The sequence below is a fragment of the Dendrobates tinctorius genome, unplaced genomic scaffold (assembly GCF_039654945.1).
Source record: "Dendrobates tinctorius isolate UK_male_01 unplaced genomic scaffold, ASM3965494v1 ptg000203l, whole genome shotgun sequence".
Taxonomy (NCBI): domain Eukaryota; kingdom Metazoa; phylum Chordata; class Amphibia; order Anura; family Dendrobatidae; genus Dendrobates; species Dendrobates tinctorius.
Genome location: NW_027361870.1, coordinates 21,082,489 through 21,093,664, shown reverse-complemented (window position 1 = coordinate 21,093,664; position 11,176 = coordinate 21,082,489). Strand labels below are relative to the sequence as shown.

The 11,176-nt window shown below is 44.3% G+C and overlaps 1 protein-coding gene across 1 annotated transcript in view; it reads right to left on the bottom strand.

Annotated features, from left to right (window-relative positions):
- Positions 1–526: 526 nt before the first annotated feature.
- Positions 527–11,176, bottom strand: part of HAO1 (hydroxyacid oxidase 1) — a 79,304-nt gene continuing 68,654 nt past the window's right edge. Inside the window, exon 8 of the mRNA XM_073553868.1 lies at positions 527–730. Within this exon, the coding sequence (XP_073409969.1) occupies positions 663–730 (68 nt within the window). The 3' untranslated portion in view covers positions 527–662. The remainder of the gene's footprint in view (positions 731–11,176) is intronic.

Here is an 11,176-nt window from a genome sequence, read left to right as displayed (position 1 = left end):
TGACTACAGACTTAAGAATCCTCACATCGCGCGCACTGCGTACTGTGATGATTCTCCAGTGTCAGCATCGGGAAAGGGTGACACGTGATCGCAAGTATGTGTACTCCTGGCCACATTCCAACCTCGCTCAATGCAAGTGTATTGAGTGATGCTGGAAACAATCTAGCCGAAATGTGGTCGGGAGTAAGCATATCCAATACTTGAGTAAGCATATCCAATACTTGAGTAAGCATATCCAATACTTGAGTAAGCATATCCAATACTTGAGTAAGCATATCGCAAGACCGCTGCTCCTGGCACTGACTCCGGAGCATCCTCATAGCACGCAGTGCACATGCATAGACTGCAGACTTGTAGTTTAAAATCGCACAATCCCTTTAAGACATTGTAATACATCCTAAATCCATATTATACACCAGCTTAACAGTTCATAAAAGAAAATATATGAGCCAAAACAGTAGCAATATATTCAGTAGTATCATGATTTCATTCTATTTTTGAAAATACACAAAGAATACTCCAAAGATGAATTATAGCATAATATATTATTTATAACATAATATACTACAGTGTCTCTTTTTGCTTATTTTCACCACCAGTTAGATGAGTCTCACGTTCCACCTAACTTTTCCTGACCAAGCTTCTCGCTTCCATTCAGTAGTCTACATTTTGGAAAGAAATCGGTCTTCTCGAACAAAAGATTTGTCAATTTCTTTTACACTGCAGCAACCTGTAAAAAAATAGATATCTTGTTTAAAATGCATGTAATAGTTCCAAAGTTTCATATTCCAGAATAATAACAGATTGCATTAGAATAACTGATGTAAGGACATTTACACAGTGGGTACGGAAAGTATTCAGACCCCTTTAAATTTTTCACTCTTTGTTTCTTTGCAGCCATTTGGTAAATTAAAAAAAGTTCATTTTTTCTCATTAATGTACACTCTGCACCCCATCTTGACTGAAAAAAATCTGAAATGTAGATATTTTTGCACATTTAATAAAAAAGAAAAACTGAAATATAACCTGGTCATAAGTATTCAGACCCTTTGCCCAGTATTGAGTAGAAGCTCCCTTTGGAGCTAGTACAGCCATGAGTCTTCTTGGGAATGATTCAACAAGTTTTTCACACCTAGATTTGAGGATCCTCTGCCATTCTTCCTTGCAGATCCTCACCAGTTCAGTCAGGTTGGACAGTGAACGTTAGTGGACAGCCATTTTCAGGTCTCTCCAGAGATGCTCAAATGGGTTTAGGTCAGGGCTCTGGCTGGGCCAGTCAATAATGGTCACAGAGTGGTTCTGAAGCCACTCCTTTGTTATTTTATCTGTGTGCTTAGGGTCATTGTCTTGTTGGAAGGTGAGTCTGAGATCCAGAGCACTCTGGAAGAGGTTTTCATCCAGGATATCTCTGCTCTTGGCTGCATTCATGTTTCCTTCAATTGCAACCAGTCCCTGCAGCTGAAAAACATCCGCATATCATGATGTTGCCACCACCATGTTTCACTGTTGGGATTGTATTGGGTAGGCGATTAGCAGTGCCTGGTTTTCTCTATGCATACCGCTTAGAATTAGAACTTTTTGGTGATATCTTTGTCTCATCAGACCAGAGAATCTTATTTCTCATAGTATGGTAGTCCTTCATGTGTTTTTTAGCAAATTTTATGGGGGCTTTCATATGTCTTGCACTGAGGAGAGGCTTCCGTTGGGCCACTCTGCCATAAAGGCCCGACTGATGGAGGCTGGAGTCATAGTTGACTTTGTGGAACTTTCTCCCATCTCCCTACTGCATCAGTGGAGATCAGCCACAGTGATTTTGGGGTTCTTCTTTACCTCTCTCACCAAGGCTCTTCTCCCACGATTGCTTAGTTTGGCTGGACAGCCAGGTCTAGGAAGACTTCTGGTGGTCCCAAACTTCTTCCATTTAAGGATTATAGAGGCCACTGTGCTCCTGGGAACCTTGAGTGCTGGAGAAATTTTGTAACCTGGGCCAGATCTGTTAATTGCCATAATTCTGTCTCTGAGCTCCTTGTCCAGTTCCTTTGACCTCATGATTCTCATTTGGTCTGACATGCACTGTGAGCTGCGAGGTCTTATATAGACAGATACTATATATACTCGTGTATAAGCTGACCCGAGTATAAGCCGACCCCCCTAATTATGCCACAAAAAATGGGAAAACTTATTGACGCGGGTATAAGCCTAGGGTGGAAAATGCAGCAGCTACTGGCAAATTTCAAAAATAAGAATAGATAACAATAAAAGTAAAATTAATTGAGACATCAGTAGGTTAAATGTTTTTGAATATCCATATTGAATCAGGAGCCCCATATAATTCTTCATATAGTTCATGATGGCCCCATAAGATGCTCCACACAAAATACACCCCATATAATGCTGCACAAAGGTTAATAATGGCCACAGAAGATGCTCCATAGAATAATATGCCCCATATGCTGCTCCATAAAGGTTATGGCCCCTTAAGATGCTCCATAGAATAGGCCCCATAAAATGATCCATAGATTATGCCCCCATAAGATGTCCCATAAGATGCTCCATAGATTATGCCCCCAGAAGATGCTCCATAAGATGCTCCATAGATTATGCCCCATAAGATGCTCCATAGATTATACCCCATATGCTGCTGCAAATAAAAAAAAATGACATACTCACCTCTTCGTCGCTGGGGGACAGGTGCCGGGTCCTGAGCAGGCGGCAAAACCGACGCGCTATGAGGACAGGTGCCGGTGTCACCACTAGCTCAGGACCCGGCACCTGAGATGTTCACCTGTCCCCGATCCATCGCTGCTCACCGCTGTCTGCCGCGTCGTCTGTCAGTGATGTTCACAAGTTGAGGATCAAGAAAACCACTTATGTAGGGAATATACAGTGGTTACTGTCACCATGATAGCCCATCTTTTTGACTGAAAGGATGGTCTAATTATTCTCTCCCTAAATATATTATAAAGTATGGCCGCTTATATATAAAGAGGAAAGAAATTATCACTATTATTGGTGAAAGGACACTTTTTGCACTCTTTATTTATACTAGTTATATCAAATGAGTAATTACTCTTTATTACTTTTCACCACTGATAACTGATCACTTATGATGGCTCAGTGGTGAAATCGTCAGACATTTGTCTTAAACTCACCACGATGAAATTGGTTCTTATCCTCTTTTGTTTCCTTTTTTTGTGTTTTAGATATTTCTTATATTTCTTTTTATTTAATTATAGAAGTCTATGTTATCATATTGATTGTCTGAATGGGATACACAATGCTATCACTATCTGGAATATATGTTTTTTGATATATATGTTATTTTGCCTGTTTTTGTTTTTCTTCTTAAATATCTTTATGTGCAACATGTGTGGGTTGACGCCCTTTTCTTACGACGGGGGGCCATGTCCACACAGCATATAAAGCTATCACTTTTATAGACCGATTACAACTCTGTACTGTAACCTGAAGAAGAGGTGCGGTTTGTCTCCTCGAAACGCTTAGTTTTTGTAGTACATTTAATAAAGAACTTGAAATATTTATATGGATTTCTGAAGAATTCGTGTCACTGTAGCAGCGCGGTTGCTCAGAAGTGCTTTTCTTGATCCTCAACTTGTGATTCTTAGTGGACGTTTCCACCTGCACGAGCTCTGCAGCAGCTATACAACTGCAAAAAATGTTGTGAGTGGTTGTGTCTGAACACAACCCATAAAGGGTGAGTACTTCAGAGTACTTTTTTCTTTTTCATTAATTTATACCAGGTGAAGCCCTATGTCTGCGCCCCCTCCCTTGTTTTATCCTTTAGTAGTGATGTTCAGGCAGCAGAGGGCGAGGCGCACATTAACCACATCACCGTGCCCTCTGCTGGCGGAATGTCACTGACAGAGGATGTGGCAGAAAGCGGCGAGCAGCGATGGAGTGGGGACAGGTGAATATTAGATATACTTACCCCCCCCTGGAGTGGCCTATGCAGCCCCATTCTCCCACGGTCTCCCTTCCTTCAGCGGTCACATGGTACCGCTCATTAAACTCATGAATATGCGCATATTCATGAGTTTAATGAGCGGTACCACGTGACCACTGAAGGAAGGAAGGGAGACCGTGGGACAAGCAGGGGGGCTGTAGAGACTCATCAGGTGGGGTCAGTATGATCTGACACCCCTGCTCCCCCTCACCCGCCAACCCCCTGGCATATATGACTCACGTATAAGCCGAGAGGGGGACTTTCAGCCCAAAAAAATGGGCTGAAAATCTCGGCTTATACGCGAGTATATACGGTGTATGCCTTTACAAATCTAGTCCTATCAGTTTAAATAAACACAGCTGGACTCTAATGAAGGAGTAGAATAATCTCAAGGAGGATCACAAGGAAATGGACAGCATGTGACTTAAATATGAGTGTCTGAGCAAAGGGTCTGAATACTTAAGACCATGTGATATTTCAGTTTTTCTTTTTTAATAAATTTGCAAAAATTTCTACATTTCTGGGTATTTTTCAGTCAAGATGGGGTGCAGAGTGTACAATAATGAGAAAAACAATTAACCTTTTTTTAATTTACCAAATGGCTGCAATGAAACAAAGAGTGAAAAATGTAAAGGGGTCTGAATATTTCCGTACCCACTGTACACTATGCAATACCACCTTTACTGTATTGCATACTGGGTGTAGTTCTCAGTATCTGCATTATTCTGCACTATATACTATTTTATATAGGAAAAGTGGTATTGCACAGTGTATATATAATATGCAATACCACTTTTACTATCCTGAACACTGGGTGTAATTCTCAGTATCTGTATTAGGCAAGAGTCACGCTGCTGTACAATACGGCTGTACTGTACATCGCATACCACTCAGCCCAGAGTTACTCCATTGGGCAGCTCAGATCAGTGTATTTTTTCTCAGGCGTAATCAGCATGCATGTAAAATTTCAGAATGCTACGATTGTATGCATATATCATCCGAGACTTGCCAGTGCAAATCAATGGGTGCAAGAAAAAAATGGCACAGCACTCGGACCATGCAAGTGCTGTCCGATTTTTATGCACCGATGTCCTTTGATAAGCCGTCAATTCATCTGCCACTTACAGTAAAATCACAGCATGACAGGTTAGAATAGAATAGATAGAATACATATATATACATAGAATAGATAGATATAAAGATGTCAGTGACATATATACTGTATAGATAGATAGATAGATAGATAGGTAGATAGATACCATATATACTCCTGTATAAGCCAAGATAAGCGACTTTGCCTTTTTTCGGGTCGAGTCGGGTTTCATGAAACCCGACTTTCGCAAAAGTCGGGTCTAACGAAATCGGCCGATTTTTGTGAAAAGTCAAAGGCCGACTGAAACACGAAACCCAATGCAAGTCAATAGGGAAGCAAAGTCGGCAGGGAGTGGAGGACAGGAAACACACCTACAGTGCCCTTTTGAATGCCAAAACATCAATTCTTATTACTGAAGTATTTCAACCTTAATTTACTTCATAATACTAGTTACGCACTGAAAAATGGGGGTTACTTGGCTAAATTTGTGGTGGGGTAGGGCTGGCTCCAGGTTTTCCTGTGCCCTGGGCTAAAGAGCGCCCCTTTAACACATAGCACAAATCATGATGCTCCGATACGGCAGAGAAATAGCGGTATAGTACAGTGAAAAATACTTCACTTTTTACATCTCATGACTGATATCCATTTTAAATTCTCCAATAGCTCCAAAAACGGACAGTATATTACTCCATACAGTATTATGGCCACCGCATAGTGCGCTATACAGAGTAATGAGGCCCATATAATTCTCCATACAGAATCATTGGTCCCATATAATGTTTGAAACAGTGTATGATGAGCTCCACATAATGCTACAGTATATGCTGGTCCCCTTGGATAAAGCTGCACTGTCTTATGGGCCCAAATAATGCTCCATATATAATGGGCCCCATTTCTAATGCTCTAGTGTATAATGGGCCCTGTAAATGCTGCTCCAGTGTCTGATATCCACCTTTGGAATGCTGCAGTGTATGGTGGGCCCCATATATCATTCTCCAGAGTATAGTGCTCCCCAAAAATTGCTGTCCCAACAATGAAAACAATTAAATAAGTCTCCTCAAATAAGTCTCCTTGCTAGGGAATCCCTGTACTAGTCTGGGCATACAGACGTGATGTCATTGCGCTCTCTGATCAGAATATCACTGTCAGGAAACGCGGAAGACATCATGGCGGTGGAGCAGGGAGAGGTAAGTATTTCAACTTTGCAAGTGCTGTGATCCTGAGCAAGCAGGGGGGGGCCCACTCGTTGGCGATGGCACTGGCACAGGGCCCCTCATAGTACGGCGGTGTGTCTGACGGTGGGTGGGCCGAACCGGCACTTTCATCTGCACCTTCCTCTTTGTCACCGTGTAAGGTGGTACTGTATATGGGAAGGGTAACCTGAGTTTCATCAGGGTCAGATTCTGGCTGCGTAGAGTGCGAGGGGAATGTAGTGGTCTGGGTCAATGTACCAGCAGAATCCTCTAGCAGTGGCTGGGCATCAGCGCACTTGTGGCGCCCCCAGGAGTACGGTCGCCACAGTGGCATTACCTTCCTCCTAGGGAGTGTGATGTCATGCTTGGGAGCAACGAAGGATCTCTCTAGCAGTTAAACCAACACACAACACATTTCCCACTCCAGGCCAGCAGGGAGACCTCTGAACCTGACTGCTGAGGAGCTGCTCTCTGTGGTCGGGAGGAGGTAAGTTAGGGCAGTCTGTGAAGGGAAGGGAAAGTGTGTGGACGTGAGAAGGTGAGCTGGTGGATGAGCAGAGTTAAGGCTCACTCCTAGCTGGAGCGCATGGTCCGGATTCCGGTCTCCGAGTTTGTAGGAACACTGACGTTCCTGCAGCCAAAACCGGAAGAAGTAGCAGCTGTAAATGCTCTGTACCCAACTGAGGCTCGGAGGCCCCAGCATCGACGTTTGTGAGCCAGAAGGAAAAGGCTACAGCTGCCAGCCATACGAGAAAGTTCCAAAAGAGAGTCAACAGGGGGAACTTCATTGAACTCAGCACTGCGAGTACCTCAGATAAGCACTAGAACGGAGGCCACACTACCTATCTGCAGAGAGAGAATTCCAAATTGGCTTCCAGGCTGACCAACTCCTTCTCCATCTGTACTCTGGGTCCTGGACGGCACTTACCAAGTACAGGTAAAGGAACTGCACGACTGTGTCTGTCATCTTTCTCCTGCGCCTGGCGCACGGCTCTGCTACATCCTGCACTGCACACCATCTACCAACTCTTTCATCTGCCCTGCGACTACGGCCCTACCTGTGCAGGGCTTCTACATCTTAGCTGCACCACAACATCTGTCCCAGAGAAGCGACACTGCAGCGCTTGTCAATCTAATCAGAAACCACAGGTGGCGTCACATATCATTCACCTATAAACGTAATTCACCCCTTTGCATGGACTCCCAGGGGCATGGAACGGGTCACCACCACCGTGACACATCCCTGTGAGACACCGGCCCGGTACCGATTAACCCCACTGCCCTGGCTGGCCACCCACACTCCATGTCAGATTCATCTTGGACTTGGGAATTCACGATTTGACTTGATAACCAAGGCATGGTATGATAGAAAGAGCTACATGGACTAATGTGAAGTGTGGCCTGCTGCATCATTCATTTTGGGTGGGGGTGCAGGACACAAGGAAAGGGGTTCTTCCTGACCAGGAGCCAGCACTTGACGACTCAGTGCTTGCATTTTTTTAAACTTCAGAAGAGGAGGGCATATTTGCTGGAGTCTGATCCGGCAATGTAAGCCAAAACCAGTTCCTCATGCTCCGGCTTTAAAAGCGGTTAACCTACTCCCAGAAAAGGTAGCCTTCCAGGCGTTTCGGAGCCAGACCATGACGCAGGCTCAACACCTCCTGCCTTAGCTGCTTTTGTGCTTTTGCCACTACCAGCAGATGCACCACCACCATCAGCACCAGCTGGCCCCCCCACGCCCACGTCCGCGGCCTCTTCCACCAAACTTCAAAATTTGGCGCAAAATAGACACAAAATAACATCAGATATATGGCAATGGCACTGTATAACAAGCGTACAGCTCTATTCAGTCAAAGGATAATTGTCAATCTCCATATATATTCCATCAGTCACACAGAGACGCTCACAGGCTCAGTATGGATTAGACAAGAATATAAAAGGTAGACAAAGTGTACAGTATCATCAGATAGCAGGTATATATAGCATAGTTTAAACATTAACAATGTATGTCTATATATCAGGAGTAGTGTTGAGCCACCCCGCTAGTGTTTTGGTTTGTCGCACAGGAGGCATGTTCGTCGAACCACATTGAAAACAATGGCAGGCAAACACAAACACATAAAAACACATAGAAAACAATTACAAAACACCTTAAAAGGTGTCCCAAAGCCGACAATATGCTCAGAAGACAAAAATAACATATGGAAAAGGGCAACTACATTTAGAAAAGAGGTGGAGGAGTAAAAGGAGGAGGTGGAGGAGACACAGATATAGGCTTGTCATGCCCTTATGAAGTCAAGAAAGGCTGGAATAAAAATGTAAAACACAAACCAAAAAAAAATTCTGAAATCGAACATGATCATATGCCGTCGGACTTCCCACGAATAAATTATGCCAACTGGCGATCAGGCGGCGTTATTCCCACGAACCTCCAAACAGCGTCCATGAAGGCAAAGTGTTTGCTTTCCAGGGGCAGTATAAACCTTAAAGGAATGTCCAAAAGGGCACCTCCAGGAGTGGAGCATGCGGCTTAATTGGACTCCACCCGGGAAACCACAACCATGTCACCTCAAGAAAAGATGCACACATTGAAAGTTTTGTTGATTCTGTGTGTGGTGTGGTATGTCCGTTTGTAGTTGTTCTAGCAATTTGTCAGCTTTATTACATTAACTAACGAGACTCCAGCATGCCCCCGCGGTATGCGTCAAGCTTACTAGAGGGATACGCGAGGCTCTGGCACGCGAGATCGAGCAATAACAGGTCTATCATGGCCTTACATGTCCGGGGCTGCAAGCGCGCTACACTGAAAGGACCAGCTTTTGTCGCTTACAGGTGCAGATAACCTGCTGAGCACCATTAGTGATGGGGATCTGTGATTCCAATTATTCCCCGCGAACGATGATTTCCCAGTAAGTGCAGGTCAACCGCAATTCCTGAATTAGGCCTAACCGGCATTCCTGAAAAAATGCAAAAAATTACGTGTCCAAACCACAGGTGCTGTAGCTTGCTTAACAGCTCGGCAGCCGTTCTCAGGCCCAGTATGGATTCAACAACATTCTAGAAAGGTGCTAAAGGGTACAGTTTCACCGGATAACACGTATATATGTAGCATAGTTTACACATTAAAAACCTATGTCTATATATCAGGAGGCAGGCTCAGACGGTCTCAGGGCCAGTATGGATTAGACGTGATTGGACAAAGGTGAGAAAGGGTACCGTATCACTGGATAACAGGTATGTATACCATATTTTACACATTAAAAATATATTTCTATAGATCAGGAGGCAGGCTCAGACGGTCTCAGGCCCAGTATGGATTTGACCAGATTGTACAAAGTTGAGAAAGGGTACATTATCACTGGATAGCAGGTATATATAGCATAGTTTAAACATTTAAAATCTCCGTGTTCTCAGTATGGATTAGACAACAATCTAAAAAGTCGAAAAAAGGAAATGTATTTGAAGCGTACACCAGTATACACTTTTGGTGGTATTTTTTAATCTTCATATATATTTCAGTCTCAGTAAGACAGTCCAGACTCCCCGCAATAGGAAATGAGATGCATACAATTACTGACATAAAGTCTAGTGATTGCAGAAATCTAGGAATTACTATTCACGGGAAAAACTTCCGTCACAATTCTCAGAGGCGATGCTGACCCTCAATTAATTAGTGTGTGGAGACAGAAAAAACCTTTCTTTGTGAAGAAAGTGTTGCTGTATCGCAGTACCCTTGATCCCTTTGCCATTACTCATATCCATCCAATTTTGATCACAGGGAGAGATGTAAACATGGTGCTCACTGCCTAACATGATCTGTCACGAAACTTTGGAGTGCAAAACACAGAAGCCACAGGCCGTAGGTGATTCAATTGGATTGGCATGAGAGGGCACATTTAAAAATGTGCGCTGGAATGTCACACGTCTGTTGGTAGGAAAACTGTGAAAGCTGATGAGAAACCACCACTGCAACTCATTGTGAGTCGATGTCCATAAGAATTGGAAGCCATTGATCATCTGAAGCTAGAGCCCGGCCAGCGGGACAGGGCATAGCTACGTCTTAACCATCATCTTCTATCAGTTCACCAAATTTGTAGTGGCCGTCCCAGTGAAGGATTTGACAGCCCAGACTACACAGCGGAGGAGCAGGGAGAGGTAAACATTGCAAATGCTGGGGCCCTGCCCAAGCAAGGGGGGCCCACTCGTGGGCGTCAGTACTGGCACTGGGCCCCTCATAGTACGGCGGTGTGTCTGACAGCGGGTGTGCACCCCCACCATCAGAGACACTTGATTGCACTGTGAGGGACCCTGTGCCAGTACCCGCGCCCAAGAGTCGGCCCACCCACCTGTCCAGGGCAACGGTACTCGCACTGTTGAGTGCGTTAGGTGGTGACCCCGGCCATGGGGGGAGGAGGCAGCCCAGTTAGGGAGGTTTACAAAATGGCATATGTTGATGTGGGACATTCACCTGCTGCTAAAGGCGAAATTGGTCAAGTCCCAGGAAGAGGACAACCTATGTGTCATCAGGGTAAGGTGTGACAAAATCCTTGGAAACCCATGCATGGTTCATTTTTATGAAGGTTAGATCATCCACATTTTGGGTCGAGAGATGGGTCCTTTTTTCTGTCAGGATTGATCCAGCAGCACTGAAGACTCTTTCCGATAGCACACTTGCAGCTGGGCAAGCGAGCTACTGTAAGGCATATTGTGCCAATTCAGGCCAGGTGTCCAGTTTAGAGGCCCAGTAGTCAAATGGGAATGACCTGTGAGGGAGAACATCGATATGGAATGAGAAGTAGTTTGTAACCATAGTTGACAAGTGCTGTCTCCTGTCACTTTCAATCGATGCAGCATTACCAGTTGTGTGAACGGGACTTGAAAAATCAGTCCACAACATGGTCATGAAACCCCTGTCTCCAACGCCAC